Below are 25983 nucleotides of genomic sequence, written 5' to 3' on the forward strand. Positions count from 1 at the left end.
ATTCAATGACAAACGCTTTGATAAGAAGTCTTACCTGTAAGCTGTCCAGAGCTGCGTAGTCCTCTGATGCTGTAGCTCTGAAATGACTGCATGGCGGGCCTGCAGAGTGAAAACAAGCGGAGGGCTGACGGCACACGTTTCAGAGGACGCACGTGTCCATCTTCGTTCCTCCAGAGCCAGCGCAGAGGTGGCAGGGGTGGGCAGGGTTGAAATAAACAAATAATTGGGCTTACCAAATTGGAGAGAAAATAAGAAAAATAACTGTTGATTACAAATTTTTTAAAAAGAGAGTTTTGATTCACATACTTGTATCACTTGATGATGTTTACTCCACCCCCAATTGATAAAGAATGAATGATCTCTTAATGGTCCCATTAAGAGTAACGTGTGCAGGCTGATTATCCACAAATTAAACATAAACCCTACAGACGGGTGAATGGAACCAGTTACAGGAAAAAAAAACAGCCAAAGAAAAAATGAGAGGATAGGGTAGAATTGTTGATTTGGTGAGATCCTAAGTGATGAAATATTTTCTGGTATAGTAATATTACTTTGTTCATTCTGAATAGACTCGCTGTTGTTAGTTGCACTATTGATTATTATTTGCTTGTAGCATTTTGGTAGTATACAGGACTGATATACATGCATGCTGTTGAAAATCATACCCATGGTGATTCAACGTCTCTCTGATTTACTTTGCTTGCTTTCTCTATATTTTATCACACTTGATGTTTTTACTATCTTACCGTTGTACATATTTCTAAGGAAAAGCCAGCCTTATTACATATATAGATTCAAAATGGAACTGTTTCTCCATCCCTGCTCAGTATGTTACAAGCTATTGAGCTGCAAGCCCCATTTGCAAATTAGCCATCACTTTACAGAGTAGTTGTTAACTTCTTGGTCTGGCATACTTCAAAAAATGCAACGCATGCACATTATTGCCCAGGTCATTTACAGCAGACCTAAATGTTTCTGTAGGGTTCTGTATTTGCTGCCATTCATGGTGCAGGAGAGAGCTGCAGACTGGGGTCAGGGAGTAGGCAGACTGCAGACAAACATCCTGTTTAGAATGGATCGACTACCCAAGGGACCACATAACAGTTTAAGTAGGCTTTCCCTAAGGGGATAGTGAACACTATGGAAAGCAGGAAAGCAACGCTTTTCTATAAGAAAAGTGTCACAATAATAATTAGAGTAGCACCATTTTAACTGTGAGGGTATAAAAATGTATTGTAAAATTGGAGATTCTTTGGGTCAGGCATGATTTTAAAGTGTTTAAAAAAAACACTCTCACTTAACCCAGGTGTTTAGATTTAACTAAGGACTTCAGTGTCTGGTTCTGAAGCTGTGCAAACAGAATCCGCTCTCTACACTGTCTTTAACAACAACTTAGTATGGCTGTGAAATATCAGAGTTGTCTTAACTAGATTCACATTGTATGATTTTCTTTTAGTCGTCCCTGATCTTTTTAAAGCATGGTGTCTGATCTCCGAGATCGTCAGGTACACCAGTGCACCCCCATTAACCTGTCCATCAAGTTTTTTGGTATTATATGAAACACTTATTGCAACTCCCAGTAGGTGGGCTTGTGTGACTGATGCTGCCTGATTCTATTTCGATTGGATGTGCCCTTATAAAAGTTTACCACAGTATTTTTGCAGTTTTCCCATGATCATATTATGCATTTACCATTGTTCTTCCTGGTTTGCCTTGTTTTTTAATATGCTTTACCACACCCCTCTGTGCTTTACAATGCTTTCACTGTGCTTTTACTGTTGGAAACCTTTCTTAAGGGTATCTCTCCTATGTTTGGCTGAACAGAATTTTAGATTCTCGACAGTGTGTGGGCAGAGTAGTTGGAATCAAACCCAGACCTCCACAGGGGAAATAATTAAAGTTTTGTAGTGAATTATCCAGCTTACTTCTAAAGAATAGATGTCTGTTGCCTGGTTTCTCCTTGATGGTTTCGTTTAGAAAAGCAAAAGAAGAGTTTGTTATTGCAGAAGGTACTTTGTTGATTGGCAGACAGAGAATTTTAGAAACGATTTTGCTACTAATCACTATAATGCGTACAATATAATCGGAAACTGAAAGTAAATAATTCTGTTAAAATAAATAATAAGAGGAATACATGTTGATTGAACCCTTATATAAGTTTACCATAATAAAAGCACAACAAAGTGTAATGAAGCATTATAAATCCCAGAGAGGTATGGTAAAGCCTAACAAAATCAGGGCAAACCACTATGGTAAAATCATAGTATAACCATGGGAAAAGCAACAGAAAAATACAACAATTACCATGCATATTTACTGTGGTAAACCTTTATAAGGGTGAGACCAGTGATTTACTAGACTAGAAGATCGTGTACCTATCAGACTGTATGATTCTGTAATGCAATGAATTCAACACTACCATTAAACAGTTAAACATCAGCACAGCTGTTTTTTTTTTTTTACATTTCATTCTGATGTCTTGAGTATTCAAGCAGCAGTATTGCAGACCAACATCAGAATAATCTAAGAGTCAGGTCAAATGAGAGAGAATGTGCACATAAATCAGATGGAAACTAAGGCCAGACCTGGTCTGTTCCTCCCGGGGGGTTTTGTTTGCTTTGGAATGCTCTTCAAAAGACCTTTGCACCTCGCCAATGCTGGCTCTGCTTCATAGAGCCGCCTCGAGTAGAAGTATGCTTTACATGAAAGCCACACCAGTGAGACCAGTGCACACACAGACAGAGGTCCTCATAATCTCAGGCTACATTCATCTGTTGGTTGAATATTTCTAAAGGATGAACAGTAGGATATGAAGAGAAAGAATTTGTATTGAAAAAGTCTTATCTCATTCTACCCCAAATGCAATCTGCTAGGAGGCTTGGAGTCCATGATAAATATTTGGGGGTTAGTGGCAGTTACTGTGTTCATGCAGAGTGTGAGAGACAGGTCATTTACTCAAAATCATGTGTGTTTAATTTATTTGCTTGTTTGTTTTTTTCCAGACTCAGAAGTGTATAGCAGCACTGTGGTCTCAAAATGTCTCTCTCCAAGTATTGCTGGTACCCCAGTGTAATTGTTAATCCATCCCACTGCTGCAAAGTGGGTGTAAGAAGTACCCCAGTTGTTCTATATGGTATTTTTTGCAGATGTAATTCTCACTTGCAGGAAGACAAGTTCACGGTTCATGGTTATGTTACAGACTGACATATTCAGTTTCACCCTGAAACAATGTTTTCCTGCTCAATTCAGAAGCAAGGAAGATGCATGTTCCAGATGAAAGTATATACAGATTATCTGCAGCCCTGATTGGTGATATGGGACTGTTCTCATTTTCCATGCTGTATGTCCACTCACAAACACAATTTGGAAGAGGTCCAAACGTTCCAGCTTGAACAGTAAAAGTCAACAGCAGAACAGACATAATTCACATCCCTCGGGTCACCGCTGGAGCTGCATGCTAGAGAAAACATTTCTATTTATTTTCAAAAGACTTCAGTGCTTATCAAAGGTGCCTCATTTGGCAGAACCAGAGACTGGAGTCCTTAATTGATCAGATTGCTTTATAAAGATCTTTTGCGGTAAACCCTCACATTCCCTATATATTAGTCACAACCCTTATAGAAAGTTTCAAAAACACCATTAGGATACCATTATAATACCAATGTTTTGCCCTGTAAACTTATCAGAACCATTAGTGGAACACAATATTTGGAGGCAACCCAGTTGAATTGTTTGGAACAAATATTCCTGACATGATCTGCCTCAGTACATTGATGAATCACTTCCAGGTCGCTAACTCATGAGCACAATCCTGTACGACCTTCCAAAAAGGATGGCATTAAAAGTACTTGCATAAAGCTTGCAGTGTTGTTGCTATAATGAGGTAGAAATACGTTTCTAAGCCTCAAACCAGAATTTGACTGAAATAAGAAAGTATTTGGTGGCGCAGTGATTGAATGCAGGGGTTCCCAAGCTGGGGGTTGGGAAGACCTGGGGTACAGCACATATATAAATATTTTCTCCCAAATGGCCCGACACCTGATACAGAAATGCTCCCCAGATTGAGGGATTCGTTTTGATGCATGAATGAAGTAGTTGGGTGGTTAGGGTTATTTTGAACACTTAATACCTTGACATCAGCTCTATTGCACATTAATAAAAATGTCCAGTATCCACACTGATTTGATGTACCATTAAACAACAAAGGGATGGGATTGTACTTTGTTTTGCACTGTGTTTATTTTGCACTGAGCACTGATGCACTTTATCCTGTTCATCGTCTATATGTCAATGCAAGTTCAGGGGACCGAATGAGTAAGTCTTGGAAACCCCTAGTTCATTACACAATCCTTTCACCTCTGGCAGTTTAAATACAGCCTAAATACAGAACATATATTGTTGAAGTTTGTTGGGTGAAAGTTCAGGAGTGATTCATTAGCACGTTTCCAATACAAGGAGTCCCTCTCAGATTTGCACCTCAGTCTCAATAGCCTTACAGTCTCTGAGCAGTCTAGCGAGAAATAATAAAACGGCAATGAATGCCCTTTCTCATCAGCAGAATCGGGAGCACTCATGATGCATGTCACTGCAGCCACATGCAAGCTGTAACTCACAGGCAGGAAGCACCAGCTCAACGCTTTAAGAGGCTGTTTTATCACCAGAACACAGCAACGGCTTTAGTTACCCATGAACATTTTAATAAATTACATTTGCTGTGGCGTTGGTATTGCTGATGCAGTAAAAAGCCAATCCCTCCTTTTTCCTTGTCAATACTTGGTTGTCCTTTCAAACAAAATGAAGGGAATGTTTTCCAGGATTTTAGCTGGCAATTCAGTTTTACAGTAAACTATAATGATGTCTAGGGGTGTGCCGAGTAATTGCCTTTTTAAGACATTTAAAGTTGTTAGGTATTAATTAAATGGAAAAAAAAACATGTTAATTACTCAACACAAAACAATGAGGTTCCCATTTCCCTTGTTTACACACTTGAGTATCAATCAATAACGAACAGACTGATATATTATTTGATATAGACCCTGTCATGACCAAACTAACTATAACTCATTTATATAAAATATTATTTGTCTTACTTTTCTTTTACCCTTTTGATATGAAATGTAAAAAAAAATTCCTTAGAAATGTGTCATCTCTGCAGAGAATTGTGGGATTGTAGTTCTGGGCAAAGTGCTCCCTAATGCCACAGTGGTAGGTCATGTTCGGTTTAAAGAAAGGTCACGTTTACGTGACAAATCAGTTTCAATTCCTAATTTTGCAACACCTTTTCATTGGCAGTTTACAGCCTCAGTACGGCAATAAACATGTCAGCTTCTAATCGGCTTTTAAAACACTCAATGCTCAAGTTAATTGTCAGTGATTGGTTCTCCTTTTTGTTTTGGTAATGCTTCAGCACACCCCTAATGGTGTCATCAAGTACCATTCATTCTTGCTTAAGGTTTGCCTCCTGGTATCTTATCCCTTTCCTGTGCTGTAGGTCAACTTCCATGGTCTGAAGGGTACTGTTGTGTTTTACACTGCAGAGGTAGAGCATTGTTCAAGTGCACAGCATGCACAAAATTGTTACAGTGTATATCAACACGTGTAAGGCCGCGTGTTAGCTAGAGTGCATCACAACACATCTTAGGCCGTGTGTTACCTAGCGTATAAAAGGAAATGCGCGTGTGCGCTTCAGTGTTCTGTGTTCTGTTGTTCTATGTGTTACTGTGACTGAATAAACAAAGTTTGATTTTGTACAGTTATCCTTGTCTGGGCTCACTTATTTCCTTACCCACAATACAGAACAGGTACCATGGATTTATAGTGTTGTGTTGTACTAGAAAATCTGCAAATCCCCAAGTAGATAAAATAAAACAACAATGTTTAACATGATTCATAAACATGAGCCTTTGAGAATGCTGCTATTGCTACTGAGAGGGAGGAACATGGCTGGACGAAGGGCAGTTCCAACGTTTCCAGTGGAACAGGGCCCGGCTAGGAAGGTCCTCTTTTAAAAGCACTTCTTGTTCAGTGTTTGTGTGGGGGGTGCGAGGGGACGGATTTGAGTCTTCAAACCAGGCTTGGAGCACGCTTGGTAAGGCAGTGGGAAGGAACATTGAGTCTAAAGCCTTGGGTTTGACACTTGTACGTTTTTGCATCCCAAATCCCCCTACATCTAAAAGTCTAATGTCTGGAAGAAGAGGAATCTTGAAACTAGCACACAGTAGGTTGCCCTGTCTTTCTACAAAAAACATGATTTGTTTTTGATATTTGATGTTTCTGATAATGTTTTTAATTACTGTTGTAGTTTCACAATGCTTAAAAAGAGCTTGAGGCTTTGTTTCCATTGGTTTTCTGCCATGTTAAACCAGAGCTGTTCAACGGGTGGCTCAGGGAGCTAAAGGGAAAGGCCTTTGGTTTCACATTCACTGATACTCTATTGATATTAACAGTAATCCTTTACAGACCTGTATTAATCACGAGAGTTTGCAGCCTTGTTATCTTATAAGTTCCACAGGTTGCACAAATCTAGAATTGATGCAACCGCCCTCCATCACTACTCCAGAACAGCTGTGCGATCCAACCAGCAAAAATCAGCGTGATGCCTAGAAAAATCTAAGTGATGCCTAGAAACTATGTTTCGACTGATGAATTTATTTTAAGAACAAGAAAATGCTGGAACAATAAATAAAAAAACAAAAAACCTCTAGTACTCAACAGTAGGTGTATTACAGGAAAACCTTGCAAACCACTGAAAGGAATGCGTCCTTAATAAGGGACATTGAATTCTTAACAAATGAATAGGATAGGATTTTGATTATTTAAAAGTTATTATTATATTGGCGCCACTCTATTTAACACTGTTGCATAGTGACTGCAGCACACTGGTCTTATTGGAAAGGTAATTGAAAAGGGGGTTTGGGAAGCACACTGGGACTGTAAAGTGTCCTTTATTGGTGGCATTAAAGCAAGTTACTGTACTTGTACTGTTTAAAATGACAGCATGAAAGAAAATAATTCAACTTCCAACCTAAAGTCAACATGTAAACGTTTGTACCAATGCTTCAGTAATGTAGCAACTTGGTCTACAAGCACGCACTACTGGTAGCCTGGCACCCATTTTTTTCATAAAAAATTATTTGCTTGAAACATATTCCTGTTGTGTTCTGCTTGCTTTCCTGGGAACCACTTTGCAAGATAAGTACATCTGTATTTGTCTCAGGCCACATGTTCCCAGTCTCATTCAAGACATTTTCCCTTTACCACAGAAGTGATTTCCTATGAAATATTGGTAGAGTAACGTCCCTGGGACTTAATTTCTGATTGTGAAATGTTTTGCGCAAATGGTTTACACAGACTCATTGCAGGCAGCTAACATACTGTTTAGTTCCAGGGGATCAATGGACAAGCGCGCCAGTGCTTCAAGCCCCCCACCACCCCGCTCCCCGCTCCCCGCTCCCTGCTCCCTGCTCCCTGCTCCAGTCTGGATTGTTGCTGGAAGGCTTTGCTGTGACACACAAAGAGATGGCTGGTTTCTATCTGCAATATTCCTGTTGGGACAATTGCTTTAAACAGTGGTTTGTGTTTCTCTCTAATAGACATGGCAAGCAGCACTTACTGCGCTGTATGTGAGATTTAGTGCTGGAGGAGCAGGTCAATGGCTGAGACGTTTTACAGCATTCTTTAAGTACCTTGTCTTACCCTGGAGGGTTTCAGACCATCATTTAGGTTTAGGGTTATGTTGCCGCACATTTCACCTGTCACCCCTGAAGGTCATACAAAAGGATGATTTTGTTTCTCCTAATATAATAATGTATAATAATAATGGATTACCCAGGGCCCCCATTGGAAATATAGTCTTTCTAAGTCAACAGTTTATAGTTGGGAAAGAGCTTGTGAATTCATACACAGGCTTAAGGAAAAGGGAAAATATGGGGTAGGGGTACCATGGGGTGGCACTGATTTACATAAGAACATAAGAACATAAGAAAGTTTACAAACGAGAGGAGGCCATTTGGCCCATCTTGCTTGTTTGGTTGTTAGTAGCTTATTGATCCCAGAATCTCATCAAGCAGCTTCTTGAAGGATCCCAGGGTGTCAGCTTCAATAACATTACTGGGGAGTTGATTCCAGACCCTCATGATTGTCTGTGTAAAAAAGTGCCTCCTATTTTCTGTTCTGAATGCCCCTTTGTCTAATCTCCATTTGTGACCCCTGGTCCTTGTTTCTTTTTTCATGTCGAAAAAGTCCCTTGGGTCGACATTTGATGTATTGGCAAGGTGTTTACAGTATTCTGGGGGGAAATGTAAAGTTTTCCTGAAGAATGTTTGGGCTTAAATGTACATCTCACCCCTTTATGGATCTGATTCTGTATTTTGAATATGCATGTATCCGGTGCTTTCAAGAACGCCTTTGTCTATAAAAAAAAAGTTCCAAGTTGTTCTTGTGTGTATCACCAAAGCAGACAGGAAGGAAGCAGGGCTGAACACAGCGCTCAGACCCTGATTTTTGCAGCCCATTCCTGGGGTCAATGACTTGCAAATACCATTTTCACTTGGCCATTCATAGAGCAACATTTCATTTTAAAATAACTAGTGTTATAGTTTAGCAATGGTTCCCCCTGGCAAATGGGAAGTCATATATTCTTAAAATAACTTCAGCTGTCAGATGTTTAAGCCCCTGAACGCTTTATTAGGCTAATAAACAATAATGGCAAGGCTGTTTAGTTTTACCAATGAATTATTTGTCTGTGGCCAGCAACAGAAAATTATCTTTGAACCAAAATTGAAATGGCTTGGCTCCAAATGTGCAAGTTTGAAAAGAACAAGAACCAAATGCCAAGCGAACAACTGCACAGTATTCCAATACGATAGTGTGTGTGTGTGTATATATATATATATATATATATATATATATATATATATATATATATATATACACACACACATATATATATATATATACACACACACACACACACATTATATACGATATAATAAATTATATAAACCCACAGTTGTGATTACTAGTCGGTTTCCAGCATTTGTTTCTAGCAGTATATTCATTGTATACCATGGTACCAAATCAGCACCAATGTGCAATATTGGTTCTAAATCCAGTGTTGCATTTGCTGGTATACCAAGTAGAAATATCTATTACATTAATTAGTTATTTTTTCTGTTGACTGCAATCATCATTTTATATTTTGTTCCACTTAGATGAGCTTCCCTTATCAAAATGTATTGCATTCATTTCACAACAGAATGCTAGTGCAGCAGTTATATTAGCATGCAGCAAACATGCACTCAACAAAAGTGTGAATGTCTAATACAAAATATCATAAAAGTTAACATGATTTTGTTTCTGTTCTGAGCAGAATTGGCCATATAATTTTAGAAAAACGTTGAGCAGGTTTACATACACTTTCTTCCTAAATAATTCCTAGACAGTAAACATATATTACAAACCCCTGCAGATCCAAAATCATAACTGATAAGGGTGATAATCCCTCAACAAGCTGCCCTGGGGAGCTGCATTTCTGAGTAAATCTCCAAATGGATAAACCGCAGAAATAATCATGCAGAAGGTACTTGTGTGGCCCCTGGGTACTGCAGGGTTGACTGGATCAATCTCCAGTGTCTATGAGCCTATAGCTCTGTATTGGTGAAGCTGGTCCTTGCAGATGCTCACACGAGTTTGATTTCACATTACTTTGATACTCTTTCACCTTTGGAATCCAGTGAAAGTAATCCAATGTAACCAATGTTGATTTTCGGCACCATATTACATTAAACTTTATTCTTTAAACAGTGGCAGAGCTTATTTGCACTGCTCTATAACTCATCATGCGGATGCTTTACCCATTTATTAACATTAATAAATACTGAGGTCCATTAAAAATGATGTCTATATGTAAAGCAAAATTAAGATTGCCACTGTTTCGATCATTAAAATAGACTCTGAAACGCCATATCAAGTGAATTTTTTATATTTATTACATCTGTTTTGGGTTTGGAACAAATGTGTATTATGATGATAAAATCCATTACCAGCTGATGGGGTTCTCTCACGTCACATGTACATGTTCCAGATATATTATTTCATACCTATTTAATATCCTATTATGCCGGTTCTTCCCCATTGTTCTTTCAGCTGAGATCATGATGGCTTACTAACTATCCCAGCACAGTTCATAATAGACTCCTTAAGGCTGTGAAGGGAGGTTGGAAAACATATTAGCACTGTGCACTGAAGCCTGCTGCACACTGCTTTCTCAGACTTTTTGCAGGGACTCACTACACCTCCCAATGGCTTCCGATCAGTTAGGATTCGTTTTTGCCTAACTTTGCAAAGACTTTACACTCACTCTGTACATACAGGGTATGAACACATGTTGGAAATCAGAGGGTCTACTCAAATTACCTAAATCTGCTGAGCTGACCCCAGAAAAGTATAACAGATCATGTGCCACAGGCATAGCTCCTTCAATTATTTATACAAAAAGTGATACTAATTTTTTTCACCTTCTGTCTCCCCGACAGTGATTTCTGTTTAATACGCATAGACTCGGAGAGCCTTCCTTGAAGTGAACAGAGCGCTGTATATCTGCCAGGCATCTGGTTGTGATTAGAACCCCATGTGTTTTCATTAGGCTGGCACTGTTAATAATGCATGCATTGGGACCAAAATACAGCCGTATCACTGTATCTAAATGCAGAACAGTGGCAGGCAGCACTTTGTAGCTAATGATGTTCTGTTAATCACCACAGCAGCGTTTGCTAATCCATAATGGCAACAGCTAAAGATAACAAAAAAAAAAAAAAAAAAAAGTTGGCCAATGTTTGTTTTTATTATAGAAAGTACTTCAAAAGCTGCTATTGATTAGTCTTTGAACACTGTAGCCATCTAGTAAAGCTTTTGTAGCATAGGAAAGATAACTGTCTCCAGTTTTTTTACTGTTATTATTTCTAGTTTACAACACGGAATCAACTTAATGAGCTGTTTTTGGGTTATCTTTTTGTAAACGAGGCAACCAAGGCTTTGAAATCAATTGCCCACAATGTCCAGTACTTGGTTGGATGATTTTTGCATATATTGAAACTTGCTAATGAATGTCTTAGCACAAGTTGCTGAGTATCATAATCTGGGAGTGTATGGTGTCTGTATGTCACACTTCCAGGTTTATATATATCTAGAAGACATTCCAAGTATCTGAATCTGGCGTATATGGCATCATTTATAAACCTGATTTTTTGCAGACCTTATTTCGCTGCATTTTTATTGTGTGTAGTAATGTTCATAAGAGTCAGTAAAGCAACCCTGGGGGAAACACCTAATGCAGAGTGAAAGGGTGGTGATGTTTAGATCAGCTGCTGGTTCTATCGTTAAAACAGACCCTATAGTCTTTTAAACCATGGTAGTGCTGGGTCGTTATGCTTATTTAGCATCATTATATGGAACATTCTAGTTTAGGTGAATGCAAGATTTGGTGACATTCTCTGAAGGGGCCTTTTCATGTCCTTCTTAAATTACCCAGGAGAGGACATTGTTTTAATAGTGCATGGTTAAGGAGTTGCCCAAATACATTCAAATAATTGGAGATTACTGTAAGAAGAAGAGTACTTTACCTCCCTCCCAAACAGGCTCTAATCAAAACCCAAACTGGGCATCCATTAAATACATTTTTCATTTGAAGCAACAAAATAAGAATCAAAGCCTGCTGTAATGAAACGAGAAGGTGAGCCAGGGACCGAGTAGGCACAAGTGTAATTACAGTCCTGTAAAGGCAGGCTAAATCAAATCAAAAGAGCTCCTTAGGGCAATACTTCCAGACAGGGATCGAGGAGACTAGCCTGCAATCCACAAAGGCACAGTCTGTCTTCTCTATGTGACGTTTGGACAGCATTATGCTTTTCTTAACCCATTCCCTCTCATTAATGTTGCTGGACATCCGAATGTTCTGTAACTTGCAAAATGACAGTCTGAAGTTATTTTTAAATAATGCAATTTAAACTAGGTAAATGCATTGTTGTGTCTGGCACTTAACAAACAAAAAAGTTGTTTTATTAACCTTTTTCGGTGCCTTATTTGAATAGTTGTTTCACTACCAGTCTCTCCTACCAATGATGTGAAGTTAAAACATAAAAGTATTGCTAAATAGGAAGTAGCTTCAAATGACATCGCTCTAGTCCCCTTACTCGTTTGAGAATATTCACACTGTTTTTAAAAAAAAATTTGATAATGTGCTTTCACTAGCTGCTCTTCAGTTCTAATTGCCTTTCACCGAGATATTTAAAGCGTCTTTATATTAGAAAGTACCAGCACCTACTACATTGCTGTGTATTTCTAGAAAAATGAAGGACAAGTTAAACAAGTGACAGCTCACTAGGCCCTAGCTGTTACTTTTATAAAGAGTCTTTGTCAGATACTGTCTATACAGGCATCTGTAGCAGACAATGAGAACTGAAAAGCAGCTCCTGAACTCATTCCGAACACAGCCTTAAGACAAGATGTGAGTCATTGTTAAAATAACCAGTCAGAATGATTGCAGCAACACTGTGGGCATGCTGCATCTTGTTTTTGTTGTGATGTCATGAGATGTTACAGCAGACCTAGTTATTTATGGCGGGTTTAAAATACAAATGCGGCTGCAAAGACGGATGTGAGCGTGTTTTTTCCGTGTTCTGTGCCTAAAAAAAAAAAATGAAAGGAAATATAACCCTCCTAAAAGTATACAACACATTTTAGAAACTTTCTTTCAATATCATTTTTATCAGCTTTTTTTTTAATTCAAAAAGTAAACACAGTAAAAAAATCTCCAGCAACTATTGCTTCTAATATTCCATTCTGAAATCTGCATTTTATTACAGCTATGAAGGGTTTAAGCATAATAATTATGTTTTATGGCGCTGTGAGATGCAAAGATTTAATTAGACATTAAAAAATATTTAATGTTGCCCTTTTTCAATGTTGTAAACTAAGAGAAGACGTGTTATATTTAGCTTGGCAGCCAAGAGGTTAAATATTTGTAAGAATTTTCTTCCCTCAGGTTGCCTGCTGGGATAACAAGCATAATACCAGCTGCTTTGCACAATCTACACTACATACCTGGAGTGGAGAGCGGTCATTCATACTGCAGCACCCTGTGCCAGTTGAGCAGTACTGCTTCAGACCTGTGCTACGGTCAATTGTTTTGTTTTAACCATCTCAAACTGGGCAACAGGGAAAGCAATAGATAATACGTTTCTATGGCACCTACCAGTTGATTAGTTCTTCAATAGTGTATGCATTCATTTCAAAAATAAAACACAACTCCACCCAATTGCAATTTTCTAACCTAAAGTCAATGGCGATACGTTTAATTTCAGTAAAGGGAGAGACAATGCCTTGAATGAGTCTCAGTTATATGAGACAAACTCAAATGGAAAGATTTCAACAAGGTCTTCACTTTTAATATTACAAAACTAACAATTGTGGCACACTTGTTAACCCTTATATTACTGTTTAGAGATGCTCGCTATTAACTGCTTGTTTCACAGACTCTGGTAATCACTAATCCTCGACTATGCTAACATTAGATAGTCCAAGATTAGCACTAATCAGTCTGTGATATAATCGCTTTGTTTTATTTGTATGTTATACAATATATCTTCCCCTTTGATATAAAAGTGTTTGATTAACTTGTTATCAACTGTAGTAAAAGAAACCAGGAAATATCAGTCTCCCCTGTAGTAGAATTTGTCAGTGGATTTTTGCGTACAATTGCGGTTACATTTTAGTCAGGGGTTTTTGGTAAATTCGATGAGGGGGACCTACTAATTTAATAATTCCTTTTTTTATGTAGAAAGACCTTAATAAATCAGTTCTGAAGGGTTGAAGCAGTGGTGAAAGAATGCTTCTCACACGTGACAGTTCAAGACTTCGCTTCTCTCAAGTTCTGTAACATGTTACAGAGGCCATAAGAAAAGTTCAAAAGCAGTGTTAGGCGCTTTTAGGGTGCGCCTCTGTCATGCAGCAGTGGAGTTTAAAACTTGTTTATCAGAAGTCAGTGAAACTGCTGCTGAACTTGAAAGTTTAGAAGCAATTTGTAGCGTTTGTTTCGCTACTCATTAAGGTTCATTTGTTTCAGGCCAGAGCATTTTACAGGGCTTTTAGTGTGGTGCTGTGCTTGGTTGTAATGTGTGTTTACTGAGACTCCTATGTGTGTCCCTCCTCCTCCCTGACTTACTAAGATGCAATTAACATCTTTTTATGTCCAATATAGTTTAAGCTTGTTGAAATACTTCCTCCTGTGCGGCTCTGTGGACAAACCTGCCTGGATTTCACAATAAGGTCAGGACTTGAACTTGAGGAACGGGAATGACATTTACCCTTAGAGGCTAATATAAAGGAGAGGGATCATTTTTTGTAATTTGGAAAGGATTTGACAATATAATTGAGCATGAAAATATAAATCACTAAAATAATATGTACATAAACCAACATTGTTTGATTCTGATTTATTTCAAATTCAATAAGAAACATTCCCCCTGCGTCAGTTTAATACTTGGACATGACCCTGAGCTATGAACCTTGTAAATGTAAAACACATGTTCGCTTAAAAGCCTCATTGGAAAAAAACTGAGTCTGCAGATAGACTGGACTAGCTGTTAAATCTGTTTTATTCTTTTAAAAGGGCACAAAATGAATAACTAAATGTAGTAATGTGTACTTTGAAATTACAGCAATATCATTTACAATGTAGGCCTCCATTTTTTGGTGATGAAGGGTAAGTTGATTTTGCAGTTTTATACATAGTTGTAGGCTTGAGGTTTTCCAAGTTTTATATATATAGTAAGCGCTTTGCCTTGCACAAGCATCACATTTGAATTTTGCACTCCACTGGATTCTATGCTTTCAATAGAAAAGGCCAATTTGGGCCACAATTATTTTGGGTAAAACAGAAGTCACACACACACACTTTTTTTTTTGTTTTTTTTAAATTGCATATACAGGAAATAAAGACTAAAACAATATTCCACAATGAACATAGAAAATGTGAATTGATAATTAAAACACAGCACGTCTCATTGTAGAGCTCCCCTCTGTTTAAATCTCCTGTTCCTACAAAATATTATAACCATTTGAGACAAGCACAATCAATAGTGAAGCATTTAAGAACTGTTTCATTAGTTTGGCAGAATTTAGGGACTTAAGTGCTTTAGATTGCCGAGCAACTGTGTCGGTTTGCTAGTTTAGGTAAGAAATCCCGCATCGGTACATTTCTCCACCACCCTTCAAGCAGGCTTAAGGAGCTACCCTGTATAAATAATGGATCTGCAGATCCCGACCAAAAAAATATTGTTTTGACGTCAAACATTCAAGTGTTTTTAAGGTCAAAACATTTGGTAAACCGCTGGGCCACCTTAGTATCCTATAAATACACATGCTATGTCTCCTTAACCAGCCCATCATTTCTTGGCCAGCTGTTGGATCAGTCTTCTCCACTCCGTCCTCTTCCGGGTGATGTATGCTGGAGTGATGAGCTGGGTAAGCAAGCAAGGGCTGTCCTCGGTGCCCGCAGTCTCGCACAGAGCTTCCGCATTGCAGATCACGTACATGCCACAGTCATAGCTGTTTTGCTGGGTTGGGGCTGCCTCCTCCACAAAGGGAACCTTCACCCTGGTGCCCAGGAAAGTTTCCAACTTGGCTGCAATGCGCCTTGCATGCAGGGAGTTGCTCCCACTGTGGGAGTCATAGTGGCTGAAGCAGCTGCCTGTCTGGCGGTAGAGCAGCAGGCTCCAGTGGCTGCCCCCGGCCGTCTGGTTGGAGTTGTCATTGACCGCCAGGAAGATCCACTTGCGTTCTGGCAGGCCCAGGGGCTCCAGGAAAATGGCCAGCTCCTCCTGGCTAGATGCGCACTTGATGAACTGAGTAACCTCTGGGCTGATGAAGCAGACAGACTCAGAGAGCCCCTTGAAGCGTTCAGTGGCAAAGTACTCAAAGGCAAACCCAATCACCTGGTCATTCAGCCAGTGGGGGCCCTCCAAAAGGGCCACATCAGAGTGCCGCAGCAAGCTGTCCTGGTAGCTCAAGATCACAGGGTCCATCCTTGAAGGAAGGCAAGCAGTGTCCACCTGAAAAGCAGGACAAGTATTTTAAAGTGAAGCATTTCACTAAAGCATAGCCTACCTGTGCTGCAGTATCTGATTTCCAGTAGGGGTCCAGTACCTGCAACTGCTGTGTTTTACAGCTGAAGCACCAGAAGCTCACATGGTCTGCCCAAGGTCACAACAGCTGTCCCAGAAGGATATAGCTTATGCAGCTTGCACCTGAAGAGGGGAGGTATTTTGGTACCTTGAGACCAGGGTTTGCCTCTTCCAGGCTGCTCCATTGCAGGACTCCAACCAGATCCTGTTATTACTGAATTGACCCCGGTAAAGAATAGGGGTGTATTCATGACACTTTCTTTAAATGATATATCATATGGTAATAAAGGTACGTATCGTGACTCAAGACCAAAAGCAAAACATCGCTCACTGTAGTTCACAAAGTGGTTCTTGAATAAAGAATAAGTGTGTTTTATCATAAATACATACACTCCCTAACTCATTTAATTGTTGTCTTTGAACAAAATAGTCCATCATTAAATGATCATTTGATCTTATTATGCATCATACAATCAGCCCATCACATGCATCATGATACAAATCATATTGCCATATGTATAGCATTGTGACATAAGTGTATTGTTATACCCCTAGTTAAGAATGAATAGTTAAGAATCTGGTTGGGGGAAAAACAGTCTGCAACAGCCAAGGTTGCTTACCCCTGCTCTAAGCTATGATACATTTTGGACATTATACCATGGGAATTGTCAGGCTGATGTAAGAGCAAACAAAATGGTTATTCTGTTAAGGAAAGCCATTCTACAGATATCATAAGTCCAAAGAAAAGGGAGTTATTAAAACGGCACCTTTGATCTCTATTGGAGTCAACAGAGAAATTAAAAGGATGGATTTTGTAACAATTATTTGTAAATATTAGTAGGATTTTCATCTGCAGTTTGAATGACTCCATGCTACAAAACACCTGATCATTAAAGTAAAATGTTATCAAGAGTCTGTGAATTACTATGTTTTAGCTGGACACTGGCTTACAGTTACCTTGGCATTCCAAGCAGAAGCCATTGGAATTTTACTTGCATGGGTGTTAATGGGCAGGCAGGAGAAAAACAGATACTAGAGTTACTTCAGCACATTCTGAACCAAGAGCTGACACAGCAGCTGTGGGCAAAGATTAAAGCTTCTTTATTCCACTAGAGGATGGTAGTATTATATAGAAAATCAACCTCTCCTGCCAATATATATATATATATATATATATATATATATATATATAGAGAGAGAGAGAGAGAGAGAGAGAGAGAGAGAGAGAGAGAGAGAGAGAGAGAGAGAGGAAAGTGATTTTATTTGTATGCCTGATTCAGTTAATCCTAATGTGTTTCATGTATTATATGAAATTAGCAAAAAACCAATAACAAGAAACAACAGACACATGCCCAAGCTCCTCTCAAGCAGAAAGTGAACACTGGCCTCCAGAGGTAGAGGAATGAGGAATTGGGAGAGTTAACCATGACAGAAGAACTAGTGTAAAGTGACGTGGCCTCGTTTTTAAGTACCCACCACTCAACCTAATCATTTCCAATTGTGACTGTATAACTAGCAGCAAGTTCTTAAAAGGAGGACACCACAATCGGTTCTTTTTTTCTCATGGGAACTTAGTATTACCTACTAGCAGCCCACACAAAAAGGGAAATAATAATAGATGAAAGCCCCAAATACAGCTGTAGGAGACAGAATGTGACTTTTAAATCCCTCTTAGTTTTAGCAGCTCACTATTCTCTTCTTCCTAGTCAATCGCTACACAGTGACGGGAGGTCTTCTCTACATCTCACCTGGACAAACATGATAAATATCTCCTTGCTTAAATAGTTCAAATGTGTCAGTCCTAGGGGTTCTGCATATGTGTAAACCAAAGAGATTGCTATATTTTAATGACCAACAGTGGCATTGTTTCTATGCTCCTAGTCGTATATACAGCCAGGGTGTTACCGTTATTTGAGAACATACGCACCACTACCCACACATATAGATTGCAGTGCGTACACCACAAGCCTCGTCTATATTTATTTTTAACCAAGGTATTCATTTTTTTCTACTCCTTCAATACTTACCAATCCCAAAGCTTTCGTTTGTCTTACCTGTCACAATATACACTCATCAGTACAGTATGATGTTATTCTTATACTCGCGTTTACTTATTGCTGCTGTCTCTATGCGGATCTCGTCCAACAGCTATTTTGAACGTAAAAGCAAGCTTGCTTCTCGACAAGCCGTATTCTACGTTACGACAGGACTGCGGGGCAACTCCTTTGACAAGCACTGGCACGGTGCTACCGCGCGGGGGGGCACCCGAGTCCCTTCTTTTTAATGGGGCTGTGTTATGTCGGAGCCGGACAGAAGGCACTGCCCTCTTACTGACTTGCCAGGCACAGCCTCCCGCCGCCCGCCGCCGCCGCCCCCCGGTCTTTTGATTTGTAAGCACCGCGAACGTGCGCTGTGCACGAGTATGAGAGGCTGCGCTGATTAGCTAACGCGTACAAGCAGTTAAAGCGAGCGAGATACGACAGAGAAGAGGGGTATTTCATTAGGATTTTTTAAGGGAAGACGACAGGACAGGACGGGATTGACCAGCGTTTAGTTGCTGAGAAGAATGGGATGTAAGTGAAAATGCCCAGCAGCTGAAAGGAATTTTTTAACCGTTTTAATTCGAAATCTGTTGGGGTTTTACATAGGACTTGTTCTTGGGTACTGTCTGTATTTGTAAGGAGGCAAGCGCGCGCCTCCAACACCCGAAAAGAGCTGCTCGCGGGAGCGCGCATGAGTGGATATACGCAGCTGAGGGGAGGTGAGATAATTTGGTCTTTTATACGTTTCTTTAGCTATATTCACAAGCTGTCTGAATGCAGCGGGGTTTTAACAGTACGTTCTCTGTTCACCAAAAATCTGGTTCTGTTCTGAATTGTCCTGGCGAGGAGTTCCATTCATTTGTTGTCCCTACGGTTCACGAGTGAATTTTATTTTTATTTTTTTACTCAGAAAAGCAGCATTCATTTAGTTGAGTATAAATATTATTAATGGTTTTTAATTTTTTTTTTAGAAACAGCATGTTTATTTTCTTGGCTTTTAATAGTGCCTGGATTTTACTAAGTCATCTATTTTAAATCAACAACATTTACACTGTGGTATACCCATGGCAGTGGAAAGGGACGCTTACTGCTGCTGTATACAGTGTATTACATATACAGTACGTGTTAAGAACGTGCACTGTGTTGAAAGTTACAGTAACACCGCTGTGTGGTAGTGTCCTAAAAACGGAGCTCAATGAACAATTGTATTTTTAAACAAAAAAAAGGACAGGATAATTTTGGCCAAAAAATGAATGAACTCACGATTTTTCTTCTTCATTTTTGTTAAGTTTAATTTGGAAAACGGTAAAACTACACATCGCATATTCATACTGACCCACCCAATTGAGCTGCTTTCAGATCATTGAATGAAATTCACATATGGATGCTGTTGACGCTTCTGCGTGTAGCGGAATATCAGATTTCGGTGAACAATAATAAATATAGCATTGCTTACATATGTGCAGAATTATTAAACGTGGTTAAAGTGACTGCAGTTGACGTGTGGTAGTGGAAAAATCGAACTGTTGCCAGTGACCCCGTTATTCTATGTACAGAAGCGCATCATAAGAAACGAAACTGTTGCCTCCTTAGCGCATTTTATTGTAGCGACAGTATACAGGTTTACTTAAAATTGATGTGTTATTTACTTAAAGTAGAATCGAGTTTGGGTAAACCCAGTCCAGACCGATACAGTAGCTTTGCTTTTTGTTCTGGGGGTTAGGTACGTACACAGACATCTATTCGGGATGTATGCCTTGACATTCTAACTGGGTCATTGCATGTTGGTGGTCAGTAGTTAATGGGAGCGGGGGAGGAGGACCTGTGTTACTGCCGTCCTTCTGGATACATCGTCTTTGCTGCTATTGTAAAAAGACCAGGCTTTGGCGAAGGGCATTAAAGAAGAGAATCTGTGTTGTAATAGCCTGTGCCTCCCAAAGAGAGTAGCATGCAAGTGGTCACCAGAGCGCCTGTCTGGTCTGGAAGACATGGCTTAGAAATGTACACTGAACAAAAATATAAGCGCAAAATGCAAGAATTTTAAAGATTTTACTGAGTTACAGTTCATATAAAGAAATCAGTCAATTTAAATAAATTCATTAGGCCCTAATCTATGAATTTCACATGCATCTGTTGGTCACAGATACCTTAAAAAAAAAAAAAAAAAAAAAAAAAAAGGTAGGGGCGTGGATCAGAAAACCAGTCAGTATCTGGTGTGAGCACCATTTGCCTCATGCAGTGCGACACATCTCCTTCGCATAGAGTTGATCACGCTATTGATTGTGGCCTGTGGAATGTTGTCCCACTCCTCTTCAATGGCTGTGCGAAGTTGCTGGATATTGGCGGGAACTGGAACACGCTGTCGTACACATCGATCCAGAGCATCCCAAACATGCTCAATGGGTAACATGTCTGGTGAGTATGCAGGCCATGGAAGAACTGGGACATTTTCAGCTTCCAGGAATTGTGTACAGATCCTTGCGACATGGGGCCGTGCATTATCATGCTGAAACATGAGGTGATGACATGAGGCGGATGAATGGCACGACAATGGGCCTCAGGATCTCGTCACGGTATCTCTGTGCTTTCAAATTGCCATCGATAAAATGCAATTGTGTTCGTTGTCTGTAGCTTATGCCTGCCCATACCATAACCCCACCACCACCATGGGGCACTCTGTTCACAACGTTGACATCAGCAAACCATTCGGCCACACAGCGCCATACATGCTGTCTGCCATCTGCCCGGTACAGTTGAAACCGGGATTCATCCGTGAAGAGCACACTTCTCCAGCGTGCCAGTGGCCATCGAAGGTGAGCATTTGCCCACTGAAATCGGTTACAATGCCAAACTGCAGTCAGGTCAAGACCCTGGTGAGGACGATGAGCACGCAGATGAGCTTCCCTGAGACGGTTTCTGACAGTTTGTGCAGACCCACAGTTTCATCAGCTGTCTGAGTGGCTGGTCTCAGACGATCCCGCAGGTGAAGAAGCCGGATGTGGAGGTCCTGGGCTGGTGTGGTTACATGTGGTCTGCGGTTGAGAGGCCTGTTGGATGTACTGCCAAATTCTCTAAAACGACATTGGAGGCAGCTTATGGTAGAGAAATGAACATCCAATTCTCTGGCAACAGCTCTGGTGGACATTCCTGCAGTCAGCATGCCAATTGCATGCGCCCTCAAAACTTGAGACATCTGTGGCGTTGTGTTTTGTGACAAAACCGCACATTTTAGAGTGGCCTTTTATTGTCCCCAGCACTATTTAATCAGCTTCTTGATATGTCTCACCTGCCAGGTGGATGGATTATCTTGGCAAAGGAGAAATGCTCACTAACAGGGATGTAAACAAATTTGTGCACAAAATTTGAGAGAAATAAGCTTTTTGTGCATATGGAAGATTTCTGGGATCTTTTATTTTAGCATTTTACATGTTGCATTTATATTTTTGTTCAGTGTAGATGAAAGAAGCTTGTATTTTTGGTACTGCATGTTTCAAATTACTTTCAATTCTTCTGACTAACAGATTGTTCTTTGGATTTGGCAGACATTTCAAGTAGTGTTTCTTTGAGCAATAGTTATATTACATTTGTGTGTGTGTGTGTGTGTGTTTTTTTGGCTGTGTGATCAGACAAGCACCAGTATGCTGTCCTTGGCGTTGATGCTGTGTCTTACAACTGCAGCTGAGATCAACACTTTATTTTATTACAACAGGTGCTCTGTTGCAGTTGTCATAATAAAGGTGTAATTATCTGAAGATGTTTAAGCAGGATTAAACACACTGAGATCCAGCATCTTCTTGTCAATGATGTCCTACTTTGTAGAAATTGCTGTAGTCCTGAGCTTTGTACATGATAGAATGTTGCCAGGCTACAGTTGACATGTATTGGAAATGGTGGGTGTCAATTTTAAGTCTACTTAAAACTTGGCTAGGCAACCTGGTTTTGGTTCTAGTAGAAAAAATCCATCACTTTGAGCTGAGATTGGAAGATGCCCTCAATTGATAAATCAGATTTTTTTTTTTTTTTTTTTTAATGGAGGACGTTTGCAAGAACATTTCTGTGTAGATTTAATGCTAAAGCCAGCCATGCCTAGCCAAGTGGTTTTGCAAGCTACCGACCTGACCTATAATTGAATTTTACAAGCCAGTGGTGGGGGGGTGTGGGCAAAAAAATAGTATGTTGACAGTCATCCTTTGCCAGGATACCCACCTTGCTTTAACATCCCATTCAAAACATAACACTGGCACAGCAGTGCTTTTCCTTGTAGGTCCAGACCTAACCTTACAGTCATGAGATCTGATGGGATGGGTGCGTATTCTTTAGAAGCACATGGCAACGGAAGAAATGTTTACAAGGTTTAAAACAAATACACTCATGCATTAAATAAATAAACAAAAACAGCTATTGCAAGCAGCTGTGTTACCCTTGGATGGTTTAGTCAACATTCAGAAGGTGAAGATGCTTTTCACAGAACCCAGCAGCTCAATCGAATTTCAACACATGCAGTACATTCTCGTGGTTATTGACCCCAGAGTGCTTAACCTGTGCAGAAAGTGTTGGGTGTCATCTAAACAAAATATGACAAGTGGAGCTGCCTAATCCGCATTAAGACAGTTGTATTACCTCAAACTCCGAGCTAGCTACACTTTTGCGGCTGATTAGGTTCCTCGCAAAGACCATGAAAGGTGTTAAAGACAGCTGTTGGGGCAGAATCTTAATACTCTGACAGCATGATAGCAACCCAGCTGGGCAACATAGGGGGCAGCATGTGTTTGTGTGTGAGTGTGAAAGAGTAAACTTGCACTGTGGTTATTGTGGTTAACTGTGCTAGTCTCACTATAAACATGTATGGCTCCGCTGGCCTGTTTTGGAAGCATGAGCGCAATGTAGTTTTACTGTATTATTTTAATCGCTGAGCCAGAGTGGTTGAACAATATGTAAACGTACTCAAACTGTTTGCTAATAACACTTTTTTTTTCTTGCCCTCAAGCAGTTGCAGGGACCGGTTGATGATTTACATGTCCCTGTGTTTGCTAAGGTTATTCTGACTCTCATCTGAGAAATATAATGAACATTTAACAAGCTGATGTTTGTTTTTTAAAAGATGGCTTTTTGCCAAAACCCTGCACTATCTCTCCATAGATGTCTAATCTTGTATGTACCTGCTGTACAGGTTTAGCTGTTTTTATCGATGACTGGTATTTCTCAAATTGGGTTTTGTTGGAAATTCTTTTGGTGTTACGTAATTGACAAACTCATCCATTACTTTATGCATAAGAAAGTGCTTCCTGCCATCTGTTTTGAGCTTCCTTTGACTAATTTTGAGCCATTAGTGCTACCCTCTGTACTTGTTTTAAAATGAATTTGCGCTTCCACTGGTTCTCAAAATGGCCCACCCCAGCGTCGCAGAAATGTATTGGGGGGTGGGGGGGGGGGGGGGGGGGGGTGGGGGGGTGGGTGTGAAAGAGCTAAATGTACATCGCAATCAAACAGACTTGCTTTTGATTTATTTTTACCTGTAGTGCTTTGCAGGAAATGTGATATCAGAGTTACCCCTTGCTGTTTTTATGCTGCAGTGTATGCTAGCTTCTGGCTATTTTGGGCTTGGTTTTAATTTTAATAAGCCTCTGCTGTCGCTGCCCATGATCCCAACAGATGAAAGTTATTTGCCTGCTTTTGCTGTTTTAATGAAGCCTTTAAAACAGAACCTAGATCGGCATGCCTGTCTTTCTGTTTAGCTTTTCTGTCCAGCTCTAACCTTGAGATCTGGAAGGGATGAGACAACTGTAACAAGCCAGCCTTGTACCGGCTTTCAGAGCGGTGTCTGAAACAGCATGTTATTAAAAGCCTTGTCCTCTTGTATGCTGCAGTATTGCCAATGTTAATGTATTGCTGTGGGCTCTACAGACCAGGGATTTTAATAGGTCATAGTTGCATGTCAGATATAGAGGACAGCTGTAGTGTTTGTACAGTAGGATGTGTGCTGTGTGAGATAAAGTAACATCACTTTCAGTAGTGTAAGCATTACAATGTTTAAACATGTTTAATCCTAAAGTTTAGGATTATTTAGGATTAAAGTTTAGGGAATTAAACAGAATATAACAAACCTAAAACAGGCATTGAGGTGTTTGGAAAACCGTGCAAGTACGTGATACGCCCCGTTTTTTTAAAGTGAGAAGAGTTGGCTGGTATTAACAGGATGTTGCTCCTACTACTGTAAAGTAGCTATACAAGTACTGCTTGGAAGGGTATGGCACAGAAGCTTGACACAAAAAACTTTATAGTGTTGTTTATCTTAATCTAACAACGGTATTCAAGCCTTAGTTTTACTATGAGGATTCAATGCTGGCTAAGAACCCTGCTCTTTTCACACACAGGGAGTAAGACAATTCAGTCTCACACCCCACCTGTTACAGTCGTCTCTCCTTGGCAACCAGAGTGGCATTAACAGGTGACATTTCAGACAACACGAGTTCCAACACAGTGACACAAGGAGAGGAGACTAAATATATTCTCAATAGAGTTGACAACTGAAATAATTTAAAGATAAAGGTAGGGCAGCTTATATTTTCTGAACTAATTGCGTTTACTTTAGGTTGTATGTACTATTTTTCTTGTATGTGTAGATGTATTGATTTTTTTTTTTAACTCAATTGCTTTTTGGATTTGTTGGAAAATCTGTGCAGATAATGGTGAGGAATCAAAACTCGCACAAATTCAGGTTGTTGTAACAAAGCGATCCCTCAGAACACAGAAAAATACCTTTTTATAGATCTCTGAGCATAATCATTGCTAGCACACATTATCATGATTTGCAATGTTACCCAAAACACCCTACCAATAATTTTATTTTAATATTAAAACCTGCTGATTTTAACTGAGTGAAAACACTCCACACTCCACACTGATGTGACATAATGATTTAATGTGAGTAAGCTACTGGCCTGATAGTTAAACAGAATGCAGGGAAAAGCTGATACTGTGTACACTGACTGGGCAAGTGCGGTGGGACATAATGTTGAAACCTGACATCAAGATGTGATTAACCTCTTTTTTTGCATGCAGTTGGGCGTTCATGGTTTTAATATTCTTAGGATGCAGTGTATTGGGGAATACCTTTAAGTGGCGAGAAGGTTATGGTAATGCTGTTTGTGAATAACTACATATCTTTGGATTGTTATTAAAGTGCAGCTGCACGTTACGCAGTCTGACAAACGTGCCAGAACTGTGTCCAGGAACATGCCTGCCAGTGTGTCTGTGGAGGGCAAAGTAGTCGCCACTTTGTACCACCCATGCGTTGGCCATTTGTTGCTGCACATGAGCCTTTCTGTAGCCATATATTCTGTCTTGGAGACAAGTGAATGGATTTCATAGTATATTCAAGGGTGGAAATAAAAAAGCATATGGGGTGGGTTTTAGATGCTGATTACAGGTACTTAAGGACAGTGATGGTGAGCAAACCTGACGAACATGTGAACTGTGGTATCAGGCAGTCCAAAGAGAGATCAATAACAGCAGTATGCATCATCAATGTCTGTGTTGCTCACAGCCCCTGACAGAGCTGCAGGTTAACATTAAAAAAAGAATGGAGAATTATAACTGTTGTGCTCCATATTAGTTATCTCTTTTTGTAGCTGTTTTTTTGTAAACCACCATGTCAAAGCTATTATCGACTTGCATGATGTTCAAAGCTTAACTCCAGAGAGAACAAATGCATAGTCTATAGGGGCAGCTGTAGTGTGGTAAGGTGGAGCAGTAGCTGA

The 25983-nt window shown here is 39.8% G+C and overlaps 2 protein-coding genes across 4 annotated transcripts in view; one reads left to right on the forward strand and one right to left on the reverse strand.

Annotated features, from left to right (window-relative positions):
* Positions 1 to 14636: 14636 nt before the first annotated feature.
* Positions 14637 to 18352, reverse strand: senp8 (SUMO peptidase family member, NEDD8 specific). 3 transcript variants are annotated; one of them, XM_041219387.1, is made up of 2 exons: positions 18236 to 18352; positions 14637 to 16109 (listed from the first exon to the last, which is right to left on the reverse strand). In XM_041219387.1, exon 2 carries the CDS (start codon positions 16080 to 16082, stop codon positions 15444 to 15446), a length of 639 nt encoding a protein of 212 aa, XP_041075321.1. In that variant the 5' UTR covers positions 16083 to 16109; positions 18236 to 18352; the 3' UTR covers positions 14637 to 15443. The 3 variants fall into 3 exon arrangements, with proteins under 3 accessions (XP_041075321.1, XP_041075323.1, XP_041075322.1); XM_041219389.1 differs by having other exon boundaries at positions 18209 to 18352; XM_041219388.1 differs by lacking the exon at positions 18236 to 18352 and adding an exon at positions 16204 to 17347.
* A 164-nt stretch (positions 18353 to 18516) lies between these two features.
* The window catches only part of LOC121294399 (unconventional myosin-IXAa-like), a 171484-nt gene continuing 164017 nt past the window's right edge, over positions 18517 to 25983 (forward strand). Inside the window, 1 exon segment of the mRNA XM_041218045.1 lies at positions 18517 to 18942. The gene's annotated coding sequence lies outside the window, so the exon portion shown is untranslated.

This window comes from Polyodon spathula, chromosome 19 (genome assembly GCF_017654505.1).
Source record: "Polyodon spathula isolate WHYD16114869_AA chromosome 19, ASM1765450v1, whole genome shotgun sequence".
In the NCBI taxonomy this organism is placed as follows: domain Eukaryota; kingdom Metazoa; phylum Chordata; class Actinopteri; order Acipenseriformes; family Polyodontidae; genus Polyodon; species Polyodon spathula.

Coding starts and splice junctions, on each gene's coding strand:
- senp8 (XM_041219387.1), bottom strand. CDS start 16,082: ATGGACCCTGTGATCTTGAGCTACCAGGACAGCTTGCTGCGGCACTCT.